Source organism: Chionomys nivalis, chromosome 19, assembly GCF_950005125.1.
Source record: "Chionomys nivalis chromosome 19, mChiNiv1.1, whole genome shotgun sequence".
In the NCBI taxonomy this organism is placed as follows: Eukaryota; Metazoa; Chordata; class Mammalia; order Rodentia; family Cricetidae; genus Chionomys; species Chionomys nivalis.
In genome coordinates, this window is record NC_080104.1 from 31,344,467 (window position 1) to 31,369,553 (window position 25,087).

The 25,087-nt window shown below is 48.1% G+C and overlaps 1 protein-coding gene across 2 annotated transcripts in view; it reads right to left on the bottom strand.

Annotated features, from left to right (window-relative positions):
• Positions 1 to 25,087, bottom strand: part of Fam178b (family with sequence similarity 178 member B) — a 95,103-nt gene that overhangs the window by 32,444 nt on the left and 37,572 nt on the right. For both annotated transcript variants that reach the window (XM_057751773.1, XM_057751771.1), the window contains 4 exons: positions 14,970 to 15,084; positions 7,494 to 7,587; positions 6,966 to 7,142; positions 6,683 to 6,780 (listed from right to left, as the gene is read on the bottom strand). In XM_057751773.1, the coding sequence (XP_057607756.1) occupies positions 6,683 to 6,780; positions 6,966 to 7,142; positions 7,494 to 7,587; positions 14,970 to 15,084 (484 nt within the window). The remainder of the gene's footprint in view (positions 1 to 6,682; positions 6,781 to 6,965; positions 7,143 to 7,493; positions 7,588 to 14,969; positions 15,085 to 25,087) is intronic.

Consider the following 25,087-nt stretch of genomic DNA (forward strand, 5'->3'; position numbering starts at 1 on the left):
GGACAGGTGGGTGGAGCCTACCATGATTGAGAGTGGGCATCTCCAGGTAGTCAAAGAGGATGCTCACAGAGACCCACTTGCCTCTGCCTTCCAAGTGCTGGGATTAAAGACATGGGTTTGAGTTAGATCCCCAAAGCCCACAGATGAAAGGACTCAAGTTGTTCTTGTGCACATGCGTACACACACACACACACAAATGCACATTTATTAAGTGTAAATAAAATGAAGAGAAACTAATTCTGTAAACCAGGCTGTGGACGCAAAAGCAAAAACAGGAAGGCATCACATCTGGAAGAGACGAACTCAAGAGGCAAAGCTGCTCATGCTTATCTCAATACCTTGAGATTTGTCCCCTCCGGCAACGCTGCCATAGCATTTTACACAGATTTCTGTTTCAGTTGTTTGCTTGCTTGAGACAAGGTCTTGCTTCAAACTCACTAAGTAGCAAAGGCTAGCCCAGAACTCTATCCTTCAACTGTACTTTGCAAGAACTACAGGGCTTTGACACCACACACGGTCTTTTTTTGTTTGGCCTTGAACTTCTGCCTCAGCTTCCCACATGCTGGGATTATATAGACTAGTTCTCTCACCCTCAGTTTATCTAAAGTTGTATATCATTATAACCTGTTCTTCCCCAGTTAGCATTGTTTCACTACCCTTTCTTCTAATACCTCCCCCCGCAAACCACCATGTTTACAGGGCAAGCGTTCTACCAACTTGGCCATATTCCAGGCCTCCTCTTTCTTGTTTTTGATTTATTTTTTGTTTTTGGAGACAGGATGTCACTATATAGTACTGGCTGGCCTGGTACTCACTCTGTAGACCAGTTTGGCCTCAAACTGCCTGCCACTGCTTCCCCAGTGCTGGGATTATGATCACGAGCCTCCACTGGCTAGCCAAGTCTGCATGTTTGTGTGTATGTGCGTATGTCTGTGTCTGGGGTAGTGCACAGTAACAAATGCTCCTAGAGCTGGACTTCCAGGTGCTTGTGATGTGGACTCTGGGAACTGAAGTCAGGTCCTCGGCAAGAATATCTGAACTCTTAACTCCAAGGCCATTGCTCCAGCCCAAGCGTGCACATTTTTAAGTCGACTCCATCCTACCACATGGCCTTCCTGAGGAGGCATGAGCAAACATGCACATTGTGAACCTGAGAGCTGAGCCTGTCTCTTCAAATCTTGTCAACACAGGCAAGAGGGCTCTTTCAGCCGAGGGCTGATCTGCCGTCAGGGTGGGTTTTGTGACATATTTAGTAAGTCTTCACCCATACCTCCATTGCAGCAGGCAGTCTAAGTAGGTCTCATCATCTCTCTCTCTCTCTCCTCTGAAGGCCACAGTGCAGCAGCATGGCTGGGATGTTTAATAAACAGTCACAGACAGTGAAGGAGGCGGGCCCTGGAGCCAGGCGACATTAGTGTTTAGCAGAGACGTGCAGCCCTCGGCTGCCTTCATCATTCTGATGGGGCTCCTTCCAGTGGCAGCGAGGTTTGGTCTGCACATGAGCATACGCTAGAGACCTTCACTGAAGGCAGAATCCAGTGCCATCCAAGTGGGGTCACCTTCCCCGTACTGATGTCCCTTCAAGAACCCCCCCCTTCCATTGGTCCCACTCCAGGTGGCTTCTTTACCATCTGTTTTCATGGTTAAGGTAGGAGCTTCCTCACACTGTGGTGTGCACCCTGAAGTCTGGATCACGGCTGGAGTGCTGAAAGCGCCGCACAAATCCGTGGGAGTGGAAGTCAGCGGGAGTTCTTGCTTTGTATTTAACCAATCAAGTAGATTCAGAGTGTGACAGCTTCTTCCTGGGGTCAGTCTGGGCACTGAGCCCAGCGGAGCTGCCCCCAGCAAGGGCAGAGCCAGGCCGCCAGCAAGCTCCTGTGTTACCATCATTGCTGCGGCTCTAACTAAAGACCCACGGCAAGACGGGAAGGAGAATTAGAAGCTCTTTATGAGCCAGTTTGGAAGGCTTGCCAAAACATACCTCGAGGAGAAAAGAACCTGCAGGGAGCCTGTGCACGCACAGGCACGGAGACTGGAGATGGCAGGCGGGTGGTGTGTGTCTGGGACATGCCATTCCTACTCACTCCTTGGCACGACCTAAACTTGGTACTATCTGAATGCTCTATTTAGGAAAAAAAGTAAAATAAAACTTCTTTTAAAAATTATTACTAGCTGGGCGGTGGTGGTGCACGCCTTTAATCCCAGCACTTGGGAGGCAGAGGCAGGCGGATCTCTGTGAGTTCGAGACCAGCCTGGTCTACAAGAGCTAGTTCCAGGACAGGCTCCAAAACCACAGAGAAACCCTGCCTTGAAAAACCAAAAAAAAAAAAAAAATTATTACTATAATTGTGTGTGCATGCAATTGATCAACTCTGGATATCTTCCTCAATTATTCTTTGCCTCTTTGCCTTATATTTTGAGAAAAGCTCTCTGTTCTAGCTAGGTTTATTTTATTTTTCAGTTTTTTATTTTTTGGTTACAAGACTCTATGTAACAGTCTTGGCTGACCTGGAACTCTCTTTGTAGACCAGGCTGGCTTCAAACTGAGAGCCGCCTACCTCTGCTTCCCAAGTGCTAGGACCACCTGGCTCTAGTTAGGTTTCTATTGTTGTGATAAAGACCATGACCAAAAGTAGCTTGGGGAGGAAAAGGTTTAATTCAGCTTCCAAATCCTAGTACATCCTAGGGCCGTCATGACTTGAACTCAGGTGGAAACGTGGAGGCAAGAACTAAAGCAGAGACCAAGGAGGAGACGGCTTACGGCCTGCTTTCTCTCCATCCAAGGCCACCTGTGCTGGGGTGGTACTACCCACAGTGCACTGGGTGCACCCGCATAAGCCATAAATGAAGAAAGTGCTCCCCAGGTCAATCTGATGGGGGCATTTTCTCAATTGAGGTTCCTCTTCCAAGGTTACTCTAGCCTGTGTCAAGTGGACAAAAACCTAACCAGGACAGTCTCTGACTGAATCTGGAGCTGGACAGTTGGGCTAGCTAGGTTGACTGGGCAAACGCCTGAGACCTTCCTGCCTCTGTTTCAGCCTCCCAGTGTTGAGACTACAGCTATTATGTGTGGTCATGTCTGATTTTTACATGAGTGCGGGCATCCAAACTCAGGTTAGCGTCTCATGATTATATAACAAGACTTCACCTGTTGAACCATCTCTTTATTCAGCCTCCTCTCCTTTCCTCTCTTTTGTCCTTTCCTGTCCTCTCTTCCTCCCATTTCCTCTCCTCATGACACAGTCTCACACTATAGTTTAGATTGGCCTGGAATTCATCCTGTAGCTCAAGCTACCTTTCCAATTCAACAGTCATCTGCCTCAACCTCTACAGCACTCAGGTTATAGGCTGTACCTGTCTTATTTAGGGTGTGTCTGTGGGCGGGGGAGGGGCAAGATCGCACTAAGTAGGCTGGGTTTACCTTGAACTCAGGATCTTCTTGCCTTAGCTCCTTGAGAGCTGGGATTACAGGTGTCTGCCACCTCTGCCAGCTAATCTAAACACCACTCATCCAAATGAGGAGCCTTCTTGCTGGCAAAACTTGTGGCCTAGACACGTCCGTCTGAAATAAGGTGAAGGATGCTCCACTATACTCTCAGCCATTCGAGAGCACTTGTCAGGGGCCTAGGAACACACAGGGAAGCTGCAAAGATGCCGGCTCCACATCAGTGCGGGAAGAATGAGCACAGGCATGGATTTGGAATATGACAATACCTTCAAGTCTATTGGGAAATGACGGATTATTAATATAAAAGATTGGCATTGCATCCACACTCTTTTTCAGGGGTAGGGGAATTCCACAGGAAAAGCAGATTCTGTGTAGAATTAAGAGATACTAGGAACAAAGTACAGAAAAGGAATTTACTAAAGTCAGTATTGAAAGAAAAGAAAATAGTTCCTCTTCCTTCTTTTGGTTTTTTTTTTATGATTTATTTATCTTTTTTTTATTTTATGTGCATTGGTGTGAAGGTGTCAGATCCCCTGGAACTGGATTTTCAGACAGTTGTAATCTGCCATGTGGGTGCTGGGAGTTGAACCTGGGTCCTCTGGAAGAGCAGTCAGTGCTCTTAACCACTGAGCCATTTCTCCAGCCCCTCTTTTGGTTTTTTTGAGACAGAGTTTCTCTGTGTAACAGCTCTGGCTGTCCTGGAACTTGCTTTGTTGACCAGATTGGCTTCAAACTCATAGAGATCTGCCTGCCTCTGCCTCCTGAGTGCTGGAATTAACGGTGTGCGCCACCACTGCCTGGCTGAGAATAGCTCTTCTGTGTGTGTGTGTGTGTGTGTATGTGTGTGTGTGTGTGGTTTTAGGCAAGGCCTACCTAGTCAAGATGCAAAGATTACGTCATACAGTAAGCCAGGCAGGGTTCTGTACTGTCTACACCTATTTCCTGCAGCTCTAAGTTATTTATGGGCGGGGCATGGTAGTCCATACCTGCCATCTCAGCCAGCGCTCAGGAGGCTGAGGCAAGTTCTAGGCCAGCCTGGGCTACACTGCAAGATCCTGTCTCAAAGAACAAAATGACAACAACAACCAATTTCTAAAAACGGCCTAGAAAGATGATCGTTGGGTAAAGGTGCCTGCCGCCAAGCCTGATGACCTGAATTTGACCCCCGGGTCCCATATGGGAAAGGGAGAGAGCTGCCTCTCATAAACTGTCCTCTGTCTGACACACGTGCTGCAGCACACGTGTGCACACAGGTACATAAAATAAGTAAATGTAACAAAAATTAAAAACAGGGCTGGAGAGATGGCTCAGAGGTTAAGAATATTTGCTGTTCTTGCAGAGGACTTGGCTTTGATTCCCAGTACTCAAATGACAGCTCACAACTCTTTGTAACTCCAGTTCCATGGGATCAAACACCCTCTTCTGGCTTCCTTGGGCACCAGGCACACATGTAGTGCAGAGACACACATGCAGGCAAAAACACACATAAAATAAAACTAAATTTGTTTGTTTTTGTTTTGCTTTTCAAGACAGGGTCCCATTCTGTCCTGGCTGTCCTGGAATTTGCTTTGTTGACCAGGATGACTTTGAACTCATAGAGATCTGCTTGCCTCTACCTCCTAAGAGCTGGAATTAAAGGTGTGTGTCACCATCACCAAACAAAATTAAATTTTAATAAATTACAAAACAGCTTTCCAAAAGGACAATTTACAACCTTAGGAGAAAACACATTGTAACAAACAGGAAAAATAACACATAAATCAATGTAGTTAAGAAGATAAATTGCCTGATAGAAAGATGGGTAAGGAAGCCCAGAAGGAAATGCAGAGTAAGGGATCACAAACAGCCAACAGAGGGGAGGAGCGGCTTGATTCCACTGGTGATCAGGGAGTGAAAATTAAAAACATGGGTTGACATTTTCTACTCATCAGATTGACTGCAACTTAAAGTTGAAGCTGAGAATATGCAGCGTTAATGAGTGTGAGGAGGGCGTTCATTTTCATAACTGCTTAGCGGTATTAGCGACCGCTCCATCTGTTTTTTGCTGGTGTCTGTCAGGCTGAGAGGAAGAGCTAAGGCTGCCTCTGCTACCTTCCAGGTATCATGGGGTGTGATGAGGTTTGTTGGCGGGGGTGGGGGGTTATTGCTTTAAAATGACCCGGACAGAGCAATGGCTGTCATGAAGCTGACACTGAGACGCAACCAAAAGGAAGGATTTAGAATTCTGAAGGCCGCAAATCCAGGTTTAAGTATGAAAGGCGAGAAAGGGAGCAGCCTCTAAGAGGATCACTTCTCTGTTCTCTGGAGCAGACGTGCTATGGGGGATGGCAGAAATCCCAGAGGTCTGGGCTGAGTGGACAGGGGCATCCTGGGGTATGGAGAGAGTCTCCCTGTCAAGTCTGGACAGAGTCAGTGAAGAGCCTGAAGCTGAACCAATGCGGCTGCGACGGACCGCCAAGTCAGTCCAAGGACGTCTGCCTGATGGGCCTGGGCTGTGAGGTGGCCTCAACTCCCGACGGACTGACTCTTGGGAGGTCACAGGGACACCCTCAGAGGATGACTGTCAAGTGCCTATAGGGACACAGGCAGGGCACTCCGTGTGGCTGTGAGCAGGGAGCAGAAGGAATGCGGAGATGAGAAGAGACAAGGCCAAGTCCAGCCAACAGGTCTGATCTCCTGGGCTGAGTCTGTCTGCTCCACTCATTCATCATTCCAAAAGAATTTTACAAAACACGGACAGGCTGCCAGGCACAGGCTGAGATTTGGGGCGATATGGCAGGGATCCTGACAAGGCACCTGCTCTGGAGGTGATTTGGAGGGAAGAAGGAGTCCAGGAAGGGAAATAAACAGTAAGATAATCTCTGGCAGAGAACTGCCGGGAGAGAATAAAATGGCGATGAATTAAGAGTAGAGTGGGCGGCGGGAAGAGGAGAGATGGGCGAGCAGCTGATGTCACCCAGCAAGAAAAGGCAGGGAGGGAGCCCCAAAGAAAGTGGGCGGGCACTGCAGGCAGAGGGTAATTGCATAAGACAGTGTTGTGCTAATAAGATCATGTTAAGAAAATTAGGCTTTTTCATTTGTAAAGAACTCACTAGTGAGTTCTATTTTTAGTTCTTCCTCTGAGAGTTTGCAAATATTTGTTTGTTGGGGCTGCTGGGGAAGATTCTAGGTCCTCGAAGAAGCTTTTGGGGATGAGCATCAGGGGAGGAGGCAGTGCTGTCGAGAAGCACCCACCTGCCACGGGGAGTCACGTCCAGAAAGAACTGCACAAGCGCCAGCAGGTTGTGGTGGTGGTCGGAGACCCAGCTGAGGGAGCAGCACAGTGCCTGGAGCTGTGGGGACAGAGGCACCCTGTGGGCTCAGGAGGAGGCTGCCTTCACCTCTGCCCTGCTGTCCAGTGAACTCAGGGGAGCAAAGGGGATCACGAGGTCACAGACCCCTGAAAAAGCTGCAAGTGGTGCCCTCCCCATGTAGGGTACGCTAGGGGCAAGACAGTTCAGGGACCAGGTTGTGGTACCTTTCCTGGCCACTCTTGGATGTTTTCCAGCAGTAGGAGCAGGAGTTGCTGGAGGTCAGTCTTGGGCAGCAGGCGCAAGCCCACATCCAGGCCTGCGCGACACAGTAGCTCCATCAGGCTCAAAATGCTGGTGTCCGTGTAGGACCTCGGCTGGACTAGGAAACACAGGATCAGGTACTGAAAGGAGAGAGAACCAGGATGGGGCAGGGATACATGGAATGAGGGAACGGCCAACAGGAAACAGAGTGAAGAATGAGAAGGGGACTCAGAGTGAGAGAAGGGACTGTGGGACCTGTTTCCTGGTGACCAGCGGGGAACCTTCTTGGTACACTTCTTTGGCCATGCTGGCAGTCACAGGCTGATTGCAGGCTTTCTGTAGCATGGGTACCAGGGCGACCACTGAGCCTACAGTGGTGCTGAGCTGGTCCACTGTAGGCACCTGATGATGCTGCCCAGCTAAACTGCTGAGTAGGGCTGGGTTGCACCCCAACACTTGGTGGAGAGGCAGGAAAGGAAAGTTTGGCTCACCTTGTAGATGTAGCTCAGCTTAATGTCCAAGGCTACTTCCTGGGGAGGGTCCTGTGTCTCCTGCCAGCCCAGGCTGGTCTCACTCTCAAGCACTCTGACATAAAGCAGAAACAGTTATCAGTCTACATGACGGGGGGGGGGGGGGCGGGCATCGAGGAGGTGAACCAGGAGAAAGAGGCAGAGCCAGTGGAGCAGAGAATGCACAGAGGCCCCACTGTCCAAGGCCACTGTCACTGTGTGTCCCAGCATCATGGCTAGGAGAGACCTTTCCCTCCCCCAAGTAGAGGCTTAAAACATTTATTATGGTTGGCAGTGGTGGTGCGCACCTTTAATCCTAGCACTCGGGAGGCAGAGTCAGGCTAATTTCCATGTATTCCAAGCCAGCCTGGTCTACAAAGTGAGTTCCAAGGCAGTCAGGGCTACACAGAGAGATCTATCTCGAAAACAACAAAACAGCAACAAATAAAACACAAACAAACATAAAAAAACCATATATTATGCCACTAAGATTCTGATCCAGGGGCAGCCAGCTGGGGGTGCTTCTGTGGGTCACGTTCAAGATGCTGGGTGGAGCTACCTTCATGTTAGGCTTGCCCAAGCTGGGAACCTGTCTCTCAATTTACCCATGCAACCCTGGATTGGGAAGTTCCTGGTCCCTTGCCCCATGGGGCTTCTCAACATGGTGGCTGGATTCCTGCCCCAGAGTTGGAGGGAAGTACACCTACGACATCTGTGCCTTTCAGACTCGATCTTAAGATGACATCCCATTGTTCCTACTGATTTCTAACAGCCACATAGGCCACCCTGACTTGGTGTGGGTGTGGACTACACAAGAGCGTGGGGAGAGAACACCACTGAGTGGTGGTCACTGGGTGACCACATTCAGAGGTCTCCGGCTTCAGCATTCTGGGACCTCTGATCCCCGTAACGATCTCCTACAGAAGCCATCTTTGTCTGTTCAATAATGCTACCCACATGGTAAGAGCCCTGAAAACATCCTGGATCAGTGAATTATTCTCTTCCAGATTTCAAGCCAAATATACATTAGCCACTTCAGGTCAGGTAAGTAGGTTTCAGGTAACCCCTCTGCCGTCTCATTCACTTTTCCATTTTGAGACGGGGTCTCAGCTATTCCAGGTTAGTCTCAAGCTCACTATGTAGCCAAGGATGATCATGAGCTTCTGATCCTCTTCCTCCTGAATGTTGTGTGGTGCTGGGGCTCAAACCCAGGGCTTCATTTAGTGGGCCCTCGACACCTGCTCTAGCATGGTTGCTCTGGCTCTGGGCACTGGCAGGCACCATTATGCAGCTTCAGCAAGTTTCCTTTATCTTCACTTTTTGGCCCTGGCATATCAGAGGGGCAAGGGATCTGTTGCCTACATCCTGGGAAGTTGGTGCCAAGCAGCCAAAGTCAGTGGTTGGGAAGCTGGAGCTGCGCTCAGCCTTTCTTTGGGTTCTTAGCATTTATTAGGACCAGAGAATGGATGAGGCTGAAGTTTGCACATCTGGGTGTATACTGGGCCCGCGCCAACATGTGAGTGGGTGTCTTGGTTCGTACCAGCCTGGGAGCAGGCACTGGATGCAAGCATGGGTGGGCATGTTTTCAGATGTGCACAAAGACTTGGGCAGCCGTGCGCTGCTACAGAGAAGCAGGCTTCCAGACAGTGTGACGCTGCCAAGGGAGAAGAAGCAAAGAACGCCAGCGTGAGCTGGCGACATGTCTCTTTAGAACTGTCTGAGGAAACGAAGTGTGGCTCCTTGGGAAGGGATGCCAGACTTCTCGAGTAGAGCTACCTTCTCTTCTGAGTGCCAGATACTTCCCAGTCCTTCTCTTTCTGGACAGCAAAGTCACGAGGGCCCTTCCCCACTGCTGGCATCTCTAACTGCTATTGTAAGTGTGATTTATTTACATAGCTGGCAGAGCTGTGTAATGACCAGGGCCTCTTGCATGCTGGGCAAGGACTTTACCCTGGAATGATATCCTGTGAGTGCTATTTGAGATGTAGCCTTGGCTGATTCCCATGCCTTCACCTAGTCAGGCCAGGGGGCACCAGGAATTTAAGGCCCATCAGTTCTCATTCTTGCAGCCTGAACTCAGCAGTTGAGGAGTAAGCTGATGGCTCCACTCCACAGTCAGCTTCTTCCCCAGTCACGGATGAGCACTCACTGCCTCCCTTAACGGCCTGGAGTCTGAGTCTCAGCTCAGACTAATACCAATTTACCTCAAAAAATAAAAAAAGCTGGGCATCAAAGAAGTTTGTTTTTATTGTGGCTAAGTTAGTCACTGGGAAAAAAAAAAACTGCCCTTGCTTTGACTGCTGATAGTATGATATCCAAATTGAACAAACAGAACACAAAAAAGGCCACTGCCACACTTTGCCAAGATAAGGTAGAACAGTCTTCAAAAATTCCTACTTCTTCTGGGTGGTGGTGGCACACACTTTTAATCCCAGCATTTGGGAGGCAGAAGCAGAACTCTGTGAGTTCGAGGCCAGCTTGGCCTACAGAGTGAGTTCCAGAGCAGCCAGGGCTGTTACACAGAGAAACCCTGTCTTGAAAAACCAAAAATCTTCACAAAAAAGTTTGTCAGATATTCTAGGCCTATAGGCCAAAGATGGATGCCCAAATACTGCAGAAGAACCTTGGGTGATTGCTCAGGCAACTAGCTGTTTCTGGCATTTCTATAGTTTTGGAAGTTGTTTGCTCTGCACTTCTGTTTACTTAGGTAATACTATATCCTTCTCAGTTCTCTGATGGAGTTGAAGACGAGATTGTTATAGTTACAGTTTTTCTTGTTACCAAATTCAGAAAAAAACTTACATAAGAGATATAAAATTTATAAGGTTGAAAAACATAAAAGCTTAAGTTGTTTATGCAAGATGTTTGAAGGTCTAAAAAGATATTTTTAAAATGGTAATACAAGTTATGATAGAAAGTGGTTTAGGTATAAAACTTTGGACTCACTAAGTTAGGATAGATAACAGAGTACTTTCTCTGACCTTCCCAAATACATATGGACTGGATATTGTAAGTATAATTCTTACCTGATAATTGTTTGTATTGTATGTAGTCTTACTATGCTAGAGTTAAAACCTTTTTTTATTTAGACATAAAGGGGGAAATGCGTCAGGCAGTGGTAGCATGTGCCTTTAATCCCAGCACTCAGGAGGCAAAGGCGGGTGGATCTCTGTGAGTTTAAGGCCAGCCTGCTCTACAGAGTGAGTTCTAGAGTAGGCTCCAAAGCTGCAGAGAAACCCTGTCTTGAAAAAAAAGGGGGGGGGGTAATGTTGTGGGATATTTGTACACCGTATAAAGGTGTATTGCTGAGATTGGTATAATAAAAAGCTAAACAGCCAGTAGCTAGGCAGGAGGTATAGGCAGGATTTCCTAGGAGTGAATGGAAGTAGATGAATCTAGGTACACAAGAGACGCCAGGAGACACAGAAGCAGCAGGATGGGCAGTTTATGACAGAACACTGATGAATAGAAATGGGTTAATTTAAATTATAAGTACCGGTTAAAAACAAGCCTAAGCTAAGGCCAAGATTTGATAATTAATAATGTCTCCTTGTTGTTATTTGGGAGTTGGCTGGCAGGACAGAGACTCATTACAATGTAGCATTAAGCAGTGAACACTGCCACAGTTTGTACAAACTGGAGTTAGTTGATATCTCCTTAAATGAGAAGCAGTCCTCTCTGGACCCATGAGGTGTGTGTATGTATGCACATTACTCCCGGATCCAATCACACTACTGAAGGTGCGGGACAGGATGTTCTTCCTGGGTGTTGTCATTTATGTACCTGCTGGTGTCTGAAGAGGGTGTCCCATCTGAGAACCAAGTGGGCCATGACTCCTGACTCCAGAAAACAGCACTAGAATGCTCTTGAAGGGGCAGACCCATACATCCAGGCAATCCTTTTGGCTGGCCTTTTGTTACAGCTTAGATAAGAAATGCCCCCAAAGGATCCCATGTTGAAGGTTCAGTCGCTTCATGAACTAGTGAGCTCCTAGTGGAGTGGACTGTTAACAGATGAGGTGTGGCTGCAGGAAGCACTCACGGGGGCGTGATTTTCTTTTTTTCTTTTTTTTTTTTTTTTTAAACATTATTTATTATGTATACAATATTCTGTCTGTATGACTGAAGGCCAGAAGAGGGCGCCAGACCTCTTTACAGATGGTTGTGAGCCACCATGTGGTTGCTGGGAATTGAACTCAGGACCTTTGGAAGAGCAGGCAATGCTCTTAACCACTGAGCCATCTCTCCAGCCCCGGGGCGTGATTTTCAAGGGTACAGTTGTCCCCTCCACGGCTGAGCAGGTTCTCCACCAGGCCCTACACCTTGCCATGAAAGCAGTGAAGACAGCTGACCCCAGACAGAACCCCCGAAATGGTGAGCTTGCAGACATCTCCCCTCCTCCCTTAGGTGGTTTCTGTTAAACACACTGACAGCTTTGTGGTCAAGAGGCAGCACTGAGGATCACAGCTACCTAAGGGCCTTCCTGCTCTTCCCAGGGCAGAGGAGACAGTCCAGCCTTTGCTGCAGTGTGGGCCCAGCCCCTTGCAAAGATGCTGAAAAGCTCTAACTCCTGCTGCTGATCTATCTTCACACACTGGCCTCTCTTCTGCCCTGCCATTCCCCAAATCCTCCCACTTTCTAGACCTGTGATTTGCATGGTGCAGCTGCCAAAGGGCTGCGCCTTTCTAAGAGGAAGTCTGTGTGTGTCTGAGTTGCATACATTGCCTGCAGGGGTGGAGGAGTGTGTGTATGTGTGCATGAGCGTGCACTTGTGTGAATGTATTGGGAGACAGTCAATGGCCTCCTCTCATCACTACTACCTTGCTTTCTAGTCAGGAAAGCTCGTGACAGCCAAGCCACCTCACTGAACTTGGGTCTCACCGTTTCAGCTAGACTGGCTACCAGCAAGCTCCTGCCATCTTTTGTCCCTCTCTCCCAGAGCGTGCCTTACTTCCCGTTGTTCTGCGAACCCAAACTCAGGCCCTCCTGCTCCCACAGCAAGCGCTTTACCAACAGAGCCGGCTCTCCAGCCCTGTCAGGAAATTGTGACGCACATTTCAGAAGAGAGATGGTGGCAGAAACCTGAGGTTAGGAACAAACAGCGCAAAACATGGCTTTCGCACAGCAACTAGAGGGACAGCCAGTCGAGCATTGTGTGCAGAGGCCTTTCAGTCCTTATTTCAGCCTGAGCTGTTATGAGACTCTGGGGATACCACCAGAGGTGGCCCACAAAGAGCCATAGGTAGTCACATGGCTAGAATAAGGATAAGAAAAACCCAGAGTGAACAAACGGCACAATGCCAGCATCTAAGAGTGGCCAAGAACCAGGACAAACAGGACCATGGGACAGAGGTGGCCTGCTCTAGCACTTGTCTTGTCTGTTCCTCAAGATGTTGTGCCCTTGGTGAAGGGGTGATGGAACTATCTGGATGCTTCCCGAATACTTTGCAGGAGTTGTCTTTCAGCTCCATGATGGTATCTGGAGCGCTCTCAAATGTAGCAGCCACTTTACAGCAACCCAAGAAACAGCCCTGAGCATCCATCTTCAGCACCCACCTGCTCCAGGGAAGAGGAAGAAGAATCAATGGATGCAGAAAAATCTCCAGTCTCAGGGGCTTGACAGGGACTCAGGTCTGCTCTTACAAGCCACAAGCAAGAAAAATGCTCTGGTGGCCATTGATGGGTCCTCCAGGCCCACTCTGAATCCTCCCTGGGCAAGAGGGTTAATGGTTATGCCAATGTCCGGGGTCCATTAAAAAAGGGGGGTTGAAAGGCATGCCTAGGAGTGAGACCATGTGGCACATCAACTCCCCTCTTCCAATTTGGGTCTTCACTGTCCCTGGCCAAGCTCAAGTCTGTGCGCTAACGTTTGTGCGCACAGATGATTGGGGAGGAGTTTACAGGCACAGTCTGGAGGCTTCTGGGAAGAGCAGGAGTCTCCAGTGTATCTCTGTGTGTCACAAGTGGCTTCTTGATCCCCTCCACCCCAGGCTCTCTGGCATGCTTTGCTTTTCCCGAGTGTAATTCAAATCCCCCATTCATCCAAGACACAGTAGGGTGTGTTAGAAAGCAGCAAGAGACGTGTTACACCCGATATGGAGCGCTGCACTCCAGACGGGAAAGGGGCAGAAGCGTGGCAGGCTGGCACATGCGTGGGGTATTTATAGCAGAGCCAAGTGTGGCTGGGTTTGGCAGACAATTACTAAACACAGTCGTGGAACAGGTTCTTAAGAAATCACCCGCTTTCTTGCAGAGGAACATCCGGCAGCTAAAGAAAGGGTCTCAGCTCTGCCTGGGTGGAGGGACTGCTGCCGGATGCGGGGTGGAGATATCTCAAAGAGTTCTCAAGGGAGTTGGGATGTGCTGTGAGTTGGAGAACAATGTAACACACAACACTGTATAGCCTCTATCTGGTCATCACCCTCCCAACAACAGTCATTGATAGTGTGTGTGGCTCTGTCCCTAGAGGGCAGGGATGTGCTCACACAGTCAGTTTCACAGTCCACCACCAGCACCAAGCCCAGTATAGGCACAAAATGGAATCATGCAAAATAGAACCTAGTGGAAACTGTATGCAAAATAGTGCTTGGTGCTGGGGATATAGCTCAGCTGGTCGTTTGTCTAGCTGGTAGGAGGCCCTAGGCACAGGGAGTTTTCCTTTCTTTTTCTTTTCTTTTTTTTTTTTTCTGCAACAAAGTTTATTTTAGATACGCATGGTATTTTTGAGACAGTCATACTGTGTAGCTCTGTCTGGTCTAGACCTCCTTGTGTAGTAGATCAGACTGGCCATGAACTCACAAAAATATGCCTGTCTCTGCAGCCTGGGACTAAAGGATATTCAAAGAGTTTCCATTTTACGCCAGACACACTGGTGTGGACCTGTAATTCCAGTACTCTAGGAGGCAGAGACAGGAAAGCAGCCTTGAGTTCAAGGCCAGTCCTGTACACATAGAAAATTCTAGGCTAGCTAGGCCTGTAGAGGAAGACTCTATCTTTAAAAACAATGTTCGGGGTGTAGCTCAATTGGCACGGTGCTTGGCTAGCATTCAGGAAGCCTGGGTTTAATCTCCTGCACTAAACAGAGAGTCTGAGGCCTGCCTGAAAGGTATGAGACCCTACCTCAAAACACCCAAACACACACCCTCTCCCAGCCCAACAATGATAGAATGCTGGGATCGGCTGGCCAGGAGCCACTGTAGACGTTAGTCAAACAGATCTGAACAGAGACTGGAATCTGTCAGGGGGAGGCGTAAACTGGACTGAGAAGTCTGGGACAGGGTCTGAGTAAGGAGCAGAACTCTTCCAGCCTGGTTGTCTGAGCTCTAAGCCCAGAAGGCCACACTGTTTGCTGACTGACCCTTGCTCCCACAGGCAGTCTGTGTGCAGCACTTCCTATCCTGTATGCTAGAGTCACTAAAAACCAGAGAGAAGGCGGCAGTGCGGGAGGAGAGCTACACACCTTGTGCGGTGCTGGTAGGGCCCCTGTGGATACAGGGCAGGGTTGAAGGCTCCCAAGCTGTGAAACACCTGCTTGACCTCTTGCAGCGAGGGGCACCACAAATCCATGTCTTCGTCTGTTGAGACAAAGGAGGCAGAGTTAAGACTGGGAAGAAGAGGGTGGGTAACACTTCCCCTGACGCAGTCCCCAGCTCCAGCCCACTAGTTTCTCCACATCTTGGTGGTGGTGGGAACATTGGCCGCACAAGTGAAGCGACAGGTGCTTTGTGTTTTTTAGGTACTCATGGGGCTACAGGAGTTCATCTGGTCTTCCTCCAGGTATGAGCTGCACGGAAGCACACAGGCCAGAGGCTGGCCATGCCTGACCGTCCGTCCGTTCACACCAGGTGGCAGCTGGGCTCGGCTACTCATAGCCAACTGAGACACAGCTGCGGCGTCTCCCTGCTCCCTGTCACAAATGAATGATGTGATTTCGTACCCACTGCTGCTCCACCTGTACTGTTGCTGAGACCTCTGTGGACTTCCTGGGCCACTGTCCTGGCCAGGTCAGGAGCAAAGATTGCCTCCCTTTCAGGCCACATCAACAAAGGGGGAAAAAACTGTATCCTTAGGGTTTCTTCCCTGTCAGACCATTTAAGAACTTTGTTCAAAAAACAACAATAAAAACGATGACTGGCCGGTGCTGCAGGGCAGTCACCCAGTCCATAGGCCTTTCTGCCCCTTGGCCCCTCACACCCTCACTGGGAGGCCTAGGTTCTGTCTCTGACCTGTTAGCATTTCTCTGTATTATCTTATCTTTAGTTTACTTGCTTCTAGTCAGCCTCTCCTCAAATAGTATACAAATTACAGGAATGCTAGTTCATTTCTGTAATCCTAGCACTTGAGAGGAGGAGGCAGGAGGATTGCTGTGACTCTCAGGTCAGTCTTGGCTACAGAAATGAGGCCATCTCTCAAAAATAAAAACAATTAAAAATAGAATTACTGCAGAGGAAGGGCCATATCTGCATTTACTTCCAGGGCGTAGGAACAGTCAGACTGGAAGAAACTGAATGAATGAATGAATGAATGAATGAATGAACGAACGAACAGAGACTCTACACAGCGTGACTAAGCAGTTCACAGGCACAACAAAAGCTGTTAACAGTCACAAGGTGAGGAGGCAGTGGAAAGCACAGGTGTTCTCAGATGTTGAATCAAGCTTGGAGGCTGGGCGAAGACATTTGAGTAGCACCGGGAGGGTGAGTGTCCCACCTGAGGTGGAAAGTAACCCGGGGGAGGCTTCGTCCTCTGTCCTCTGGGAGCACTAGTCCAAGAGGGAGAGAAGCCAGGTAGATAAGCAAAGGCCCAGGGTGTCCCTGCAGAAATCCGAGGCACGGAAAAGGTACAGAGCGCGGCCAGGGGTGCCGGTGGGTGCCTGTAGACTGAATTCGGAGGCAGAGGCAGGAAGATTGTCTTAAATAAAAAGAATCAGAAAGCAGGCAAGGCGGCTCCACAGGGAAAAATGTCTGCGGCTAAGTCTGACAGCCTGAGTTTGATCCCCGAGACCCACTCAGTAGAAGGAGTCACTGCACACAAGCTGCCCTCTGCTCTTCCACACCTGAGCCGTGACAAGCATGCCCATCAACTGAATACACATGAAATATAAAATAAAACAAAACACAAAGCTGAAGTGGAATCGAACCTGCCTGGGGTGGGGGGAGCTGGCTGCAGCGGGCAAGTGAGGCATCCCACAGGTAATGTGAGGGAAGTACCCCCAGAGGTACAGCCATGACAAAAGCAGATTAACAGGAAAGAGTATGGTGGGACCAGAAGGAAGATGGACCACAGCAAAGGAGAAAGGAAATGGCAGGGTCTTCAGGCCTAGAAAAGGGGCGCCTCCTTCTACAAGAACCATGCAGGGCTGTTCCCTAAACTTGTGAAGTCTCAGCAGGTCACACCATCTGCCGCGGTGACAGACAGCACCTGGCCGGGCACAGGGTCTTTGAAAGCTAGCCAGGGCCACTGCTTCAGCAGGAGTAGGGTGTCTCTCTCCTTAGAAATGTATATGGGTCGGGACTAACCAAATAAGTACTTAGACTCCTAGAGGGAGGACGGCAACCTAACAAGTCAGAGAGCAGTAATGACAGCCCTCAACCTCCTCACCAACGAGCTAAAAAGCGTAAAGACTCCAAAACACAATGGGAGTCCCTGAGCCAGAGCTCTGTTTACCTGGGCCTCTGGGGGCCTCTGCACGTACGTGCACGCACACGTGGGCGGGAGAGTGAACTTTCCAGAGAGGGGAAGAGAATGGACCTAGGGCGAGGCCCGGCTGGGCTGGAACATCCTGCCAGGCCCTCAGAGCCCCAAGGCGACGTGTCCTGCCCCACCTCAGCCCACACAGGTGCTCAGGGCTCGAAAACTCCTCTGGGGGCAGCAGGGCTGAGCACGGACCTTGGAGTCACACCCCTCTTCTTTTTCCAACACAGTGCCACCAGACCTGAGGTGTCGGTGCAGTTTCAAAGGAAGGGGGCCCAGATGTGGGGATAAATCGGTCCCCATCAACAGCCCTGGAAGTTGGTTCTTGGAGACAGGAAAATACCACCCAGAGCCCATAATTAAGGCTTCCTAAGTAGGCCATGCGCTCAGCTTTTCCTCAGCTCTCTGTCCCAAATGAGGGATTTCTGGAGGCTGACACATAAGAAAATCCAGACTCGAAGCCTCCAGGCTGTCTTCCTATCGAAGTTTCTCCACACACAAGACAGTCATTTTAGGTGACTCCAGAGCAGTCCTCGGGCACGGGGGCTTTTCAGTGCCAGCGTGGGCAGCTGGGCTCTGCCAGAGCCTGGGGCTGGAGGCGGCCCTCTGAGTGGCTCTCCTGGGATGGAACAGACGCTTTAAAAGGAAAAACGGTATCTGGCCTAAAATAAAAGTGACTTTTCCATCTGTGTCACGGAAGAAGCTGTTTTTTCAAGGCTGTGCTCCCGGCACTGGTGACACGGAATGAGAAAACCACACGTGTCCTAAGCACTCTTGCAGTCACTTGGCCAGCGCCAGCCATTCTGAGCCTGGCTCCCAACCCCCTTTCTAGGCCTTCATCGCTCATCTTGGGTCAGCACAGGTATGCCAACAGTGAAGCAGGCACCCTGGCTCTTGTGCCTGTCACCTCACCCCAGGTCGGGTGTCTACTGAGCAACACCATCTAACACAGCCTGGGCCCTAATTTTCTGAAGTCCCATATACCTCAGGAGGAAAGGAGGCCCCAGGAAGGGGAAGAAACAGACTCTCTTAAAAAAAAAAAAAAAAAAAAAAAAAAAGAAAAGAAAAAAGAAACTCCTTCCCAGGGAGTGTAGGGGAAGCCGGGGAACTGTCTTACTTCCCATTCCAGCTCCCATTACTTAACTTCCCTCCGCTCTTCAGTGCTTACATTTAAACTAGTTTCAGTATGACTTGCTTTAGTCAGTGTAAATGTTCATTCACTCAGCCACTGTTGACCGAACACGGAGTAGGAGCTGTTGTAAATGATCCTGGAGGCGAGAGCACTGAGCACTAAGGGAAACTGAACCGGGGAGTGAGACACTAGGTGGCCGAAGTGGCATGCAGGAAGTGTCCAGGGTGAGTTACGGTGACAGAATAGGCTCAAAGAGACCTGAAGTCATGGTGGATTTTAGAAGCACAGGAATGGGTGTGTGGCTGTGCGATGGAGACAAGGGCATTGAGGCAGAAGAGCGCCCAGAAATAAAAGGCAAAGGGAAGTCACTGCTCTTGGGAGGTGAGCCTGTCATCAAAGGGATAAAGGAAACTGCTCTAGCCAATCAGGACTTTAGTTTTTCTTTTTGTGCTCCTGGAGGGACCCAGGCGCTTGCACATGCTAAGCACATGCTCCACTACTGAGCTACATTCCCAGGCTTTGAGTTCATATTTTAAACCCATGTACATTTCATCACCCCAACCACAGCGTCAGCACGGGGCACAGCCATTCTCCCTAGTACTGACATTGCCTCTCCCAGCGCCCTCCATAAATCCTGCTGTTCTTGCCGTTTTTCCCTTTTTGTTAGTCTTGAACTCGTTCTTTGAAATCTCTCCTCCACTCTCTCTCTCTGAGATAGGACGTTACCACATACCCTAGGCTGGCCTTGAACTGGCGGCAATCCTGTCTCAGTCCCCGGTTCATTTTGCATTTGTGCATTATGCTCTCTTGTCACTCATCTGAGCAGAGCCCCTCTCTCTGCTATCCCTACCAACCTCCCTACCATGTGATCCACCCTGCATGCCTCCCTGGCATCTCTGTGGGCCTCTGGCCTGTTTATTCATGGCTCTGCGTACAGCATAGATGATGGCGTCCCCAGGTCACCTCTCCTTTTCTCTGTCCTCTGTAACACACACCACTGGCTGGTGTCACCTAACACCAGAGTATTCAAGGCCCCCACCATTCAGACTGTATAGTGCCATACCACAGAAGCACTCATACTGGCGAGAAAGAAAACAGACAAAAGCTAAACAAAACCAGCTACACTTAAAGAACCATCAAGTCTATGTTTCTACGGTGAAAAAGGAGTCTGGGGCGGTGCAGACGACAGCTGGAGCTGAGGCTGACTGTACCTGTGGTCGGCCTGCACTGCTCCTTGTTCTGCTCTCAAGATCAAGGTCATCTCAGGGTCCAAGAAGCCCAGCTATCACATCTCAGCTCCAGGAATTTTCCTCTTTCTTTCTTAATAAGCATATATTCATTGTGCAAGATACAATATTTCCATACTGTTTGGTCGGAAGCATCACCCCAGCTCCCTAACACCCCTTTATACAAAAGATCTGGAATATTTAGTTGGGGGAGCCTCATCCCAGCCCCTTGGCATCCATCTTTGGAATACTGGACAGGAAACTCCATTTTAAGCCCCCTCCCCTGGGAGTTGCCTTAGTCTAAACCCTACCTCCGAGAAAGCCTGCCAAATGGTGACCCCTCCCCAGGGATGGTTAAGAAATCTCGCCAAATGGTAACCCTCTCCCCAGGGAAGGTCAAGAACACTCCCACAGGCTATTTAAACTGCCCCCCAGAGAATAAACGTGTGATCTCTAGGTTTTGTGTGGACTGCCCTTTCCTCTCTTCCCCTCTCCATGCTTTCCCTGGGTCACCCGGGAGCATTGCATTAAACATGGGCATCTTTTAATTCAGTTTAATTCGGTCTGACTGAAATTATTTGCATCTTCGGAGAGGCTCATCTTAAGAAAAACCCAACACATACATGTATATCATGTGTTAAACACACACGATCTGTGAGAGAACATATTTGTCTTTCTGAGTCTGGCTTAATTCAACATGCTGAGCTCCAGTTCTACCCATTTAACTAAAAATTATGTAATTTTATTCTCACTATATAGCCTTGGCTGACCTGGAACTTGCTATGTAGACCAGGCTGGCCTCCAACTCAAAGTCCTACCTGCTTCTGCCTCCCAAGTGTTGGACCCAGAGGTATGTGCTACTAAAACCTGGATGCTGCTTGATTTTGTTTTCTTTTCTTTTGTTTTTTGAGACAGGCTTTTCTCTGTGTAGCCCTGGCTGTCCTAGAACTCACTCTGTAATTTAGAAGAGGAAAGGGTGTATTTGGCTTACACGGCCAGGTTTCAATCCAGCACTGAGAGAAGTCAGGGCAGGAACTCAAACAAGAGTAGCAAGAGGAGAGAAACGAACAGAAGAAATATAAGTAGGAAGGGATGAAATCCAAGTATTCTCATTTGTAGATATGATTTTAGAAGAGACCATATCCCCAGAGTGGTGGCACATGTCCTTAGTTTCAGCAGAGATAGGTGACTCTAAGTCTGAAGTCAACCTGGTCTGTATCTCTTGCTTCAGACCAGCCAGGGTTACACAGTGAGACTCTTATCTCAGAGACAGAGAATCTTTTAGAACTGTAATCACCAGCACTTTCAGCGAAGTGGCAGGGTGCAAAGTGCACACCCAGAAATCAGTAGCCCACTTCAAGACTAGCCGGAAACAAGCTGGGGAAGACAGCAGGGCAGCAGTGCCGGTGCCACTCAGACGGTCCACAATCTACCCCCACCCTGGAATAAATCTGACCAAGGAAGCGAGAGACCTCTGCAATGGAAACTTTAGAACACCTGAGGAAGAAAACGTAGGAAGAAGCTAGAAGATGCTGTCCTACCAAAAGTAATTTACAGATTCAATGCAAGCACATCAAAATACAATACCAGTCTTCACAGAAATAGAAAACTTCATATTTATTGAATAGGGATGTACATCAACGGAATAGAAAAGAAGTCCAGATAGAAATTTGTGTAGGTACAACCACCTGCTTTTTTGACAGAACACTCATTTGTGCTCAAATAAACTGGACATTTACACATAGAAGAATGAAACTAGATCGCCATCTCTCCCCTCAAACAAAACCAACTCCAAATGGATTGAAGACCTTAATGTAAGACCCCCAAATTCTCAAACTACTAAAGAAAAAGCAGGGAAAACACTTCAAGATATGCACTTCAATAAAGGCTTTCAGAGAACGCTAGCTGCTCAGCAAATATGGCCAACAATGGACAAATGAAATTTGTCATGAAATTAAATAGCATTTGTACAGCAAAGGAAATCTGTCAATCATGAGAAGAGGAAGTCTGCAGAATGGGCAAAAACCCATTCTGTGTGTGCCAGATACACATCTGACAAAGGATTAATTCTGTTAATAGAATATGCAAAAAACCAGCAAGAAAACAGACAACCCCATTAGAAACAGGGGCCATGGAACTGAACAGAGAGCTCACAAAGGAAGAAGTACAAACGGTCAATAAACATCTTAAAGGGTGTTCAACATCTTTAGCCATCAGCAAAACTCAAACTAAAAGGACACCGAGAGTCCATCTCACCCCAGTCAGAATGTCTATCATCAAGAAAGCAAGTTACCAGGGGCCCGGAGTGGTGACCCACACCTTAATTCCCAGCACTTGGGGGGCAGAAGCAAGCAGATTTCTGAGTTCAAGGCCAGCCTGGTCTATAGGGCAAGTTCCAGGACAGCCACACAGACAACCCCCTACCCCAAAAGAAAACAAGTGACAAGCAGTGCAGGCACGGTTGTGGGGAAAGGGGAACTTTGGTGGGAGTATAAATTGGTGTAGCCACTATGGAAATCAGTGTGGAGGTTTAACAAAACGCTAAAAATAGAACTACTGTACGACCAACTAACTATGCCACTCCTGGACATACACCAAAGGACTCAGCATACCACAGAGATATATGAGCATCCACGTTCAGTATGTCTCTGTTCAGATAGCCAGGAAGAAGAAACAGTCTGTCAGCTGATGAATGGGTAATGAAAATGCGGTTCATAAACACAATGGAATTGTATTCAGCTCTAAAGAATAATAATAACTGCAGGGAAATGGAGTCAGAAAATATTTTTAAAAAACTAAATGGCCCAGGTTCTGAAAGACAAATGCGACATATTCTCTCTCTTGTATGTGGATCTTAGCTTTGGGTTTTGAATTTTCTGTGTTTATCTGAAATGAATGTCTCTAGAGGCCAACAAACTAGAAAGGGATCATGAAGGGGAGGAGAAGACATGGTGGGGGAGAGTAGAACACATAAAAATAGAAGTGGGGACTACTGGTGTGGAAAGGTTTAAGTTGGGATGGGTGTGGGGAGACGGGAGAGAATATGTGGGCGGAGGGATAAGCAAACATATGGAAAGCCACATGGAAACCTACTACTTTACAAACTGATTTAAAAATGTGATGATGATGATGATGATGATGACGACCACAACAAAGAGCTTCTCCAGGCTGGGGATACAGCTCAACTGATAGAGTGCTTATCTAACTTCATGAAGCCCTGGGTTGAAGCCCTGGCACCATATAAACTGGGTGTGGCAGTACATGTCCATAATGTCAACACAGAGGTGACAGCAGAAAGGTCAGCAGTGCAGCCATTCTTGGCTACACAGTGAGTTCGCGGCCAGCCTGGTATACAGGAGACCCTGCCCTGAACATAGGAAAACAGAAGTCCCTAACAACGTCAAATCACAGAAAGTATTTGAGTGAAGAATCTGAAGTTAAAAAGAAACCCTCTCTCATTGTCTGGTCACTCTGTCCCTCTAAGAGGTTGGTCCCTCAGAATCTGGAGTTTCTCAACCCCAGCTACCACCAGGATCCCCTGGGAACTTTAGACAGGTCTCATGCCAGCATGGTGTTGAGTGAGTTCCAAGTCTCCACTCTCCTGAGCTTTTGGCAGCCCATGATGCAATAGAACTTGGAGATTAGTGGCTGGACAGGTAAGGGATGCAGAGCTTCAGAGGGCACGAGAGATGAGTTAGATGGCAGCCGAGCTGGAGCACAGTATGAGTGACTGTCCCCGCAGTCCAGCTGGGCCCACAACCCTGACCTTGGGGTACAAAACAGCACAGCCAGAGCTTGGCCAACACCTCCACAGCCGGAGGACACGAAAGGATCGGAGCAGCTATCCAAGGATGTCTGTGGCAGGCAGGTGATGTATGGGTTCTACTCACTCATCAGATAACTGCCCAAGTCCTGTGATGTGCCAGGCTCAGATGGCTGCCAGGAACCCCACAACTTAGAACTGAAAACAACACAAAGACAAGACCCTGGGGGTTTGGAGACGGTCTGGAAGGTAAAGGTGCTCACCACTCTGTCTGATGACCAGAGTTTAATCCACAGAACCCACGAGAGGAAGGAGAGAAGAGGCTCCCATAAGTTGCCATCTGATTTCTACATGTACGCTGTGACATGCACACTTCCACACACACACACACACACACACACACACACACACAGTACATTTTCTTAGTTGTGGTTGAGATGGAATTTCACTATGTAGCTAGCCTGGATGGAACTCCTTGTTTAGACCAGGCTGGCCTCAAACTGTGCTGGTGTTAAAGGTATCTGCCACCACAGCTGGCAGAAATAAATAAACGTGAATTTGATCACAAGCAACACATAAGTCAGGTTTGGTGGCACACACTTGTAATGCCAGCACTTGGGAGGTAGAGACAGGAGAAGCAGAAATTAAGTTATTCTTGTCCATATACTGAGTTTGAGGGCAAACCAGGCTACTTGAGCCCCTCTCTGAATAAAGAAAGTGGGGGGTATGGGAGTAGATCTTGAAGAAGTTAAGGGGATAAATATGATCAAAACACAAAATTCTCAAAGAAATAATAAACATATATAACAATATTTAATTTGAAAAAGCAAGCCCCCTTGTCCTAGCTTAGTTTCTGTTACTGTGATAAAATACTGACCGAAACCAGCTTTGGGAAGGGTTTGTGGCCTACATCTTCTGATCATCATTGAAAGAAATCACCTCAGGAATGCAAACAGGGCAGGAACCCGGAGGCAGGGACTGAAGTAGAGACCATGAAGAAAGTTGCTTCCTTAAAGGCTCAACTATCTTAACACCTGCTCAGGGCTGGCATCACCTACAGTGGGCTAAGTCCATGCACATCAATCAGGGATAAAGAAAATGCCCTACACACTTGTGCCTTTAGGCCAAGCTGAGATAGGCAATACTTCAACTGACTTTCCATCTTCCTAGATGATGCTAGGGCTTGACAAAATAAAACAAAAAACTAACCAGTAAAAACCAATGCCTTGTTAGCCTGACACACAAATACATTAAACCATAACTTTTCCTATCTTGTTTTGTTCAAGATTATCACAATATAATACACAGTCCAACCTTTGAAAGCCCCACTATCTTTAAAACTTCAATAAGGGCCTATAAAGACAGTGCAGGGGTTAAAAGCACTTGTTGCTCTTGCTCCAATTTCCCAAAACCACCAGTAGTTCCTGTTCCAGGGGATCCAAGACCCTCTTCTGACCTCTGTGGGTACCAGGCATGAATGTAGTAAACATACATACGTGCATGAAAAATACTCTTACATATAAAATAAATAAACCTAAAATTAAATTAAATTAAAAAAAAAACTCAATAATTGAAAGTTCAAAGTGTCTTTAAAATATTCATATTCAACCTTTTAACTGTGGGTTTCTATAAAATTCAAATTCAATTACATGCCTTCTTGTTTCAAGGGAAGAACCAGGGCAGAATTACAATCAGATCAGAACAAAAGCAAACTCCAGCAGCGCAATAAGTCAGTGTCTGACATTTGGTGCGCACTCAGGACC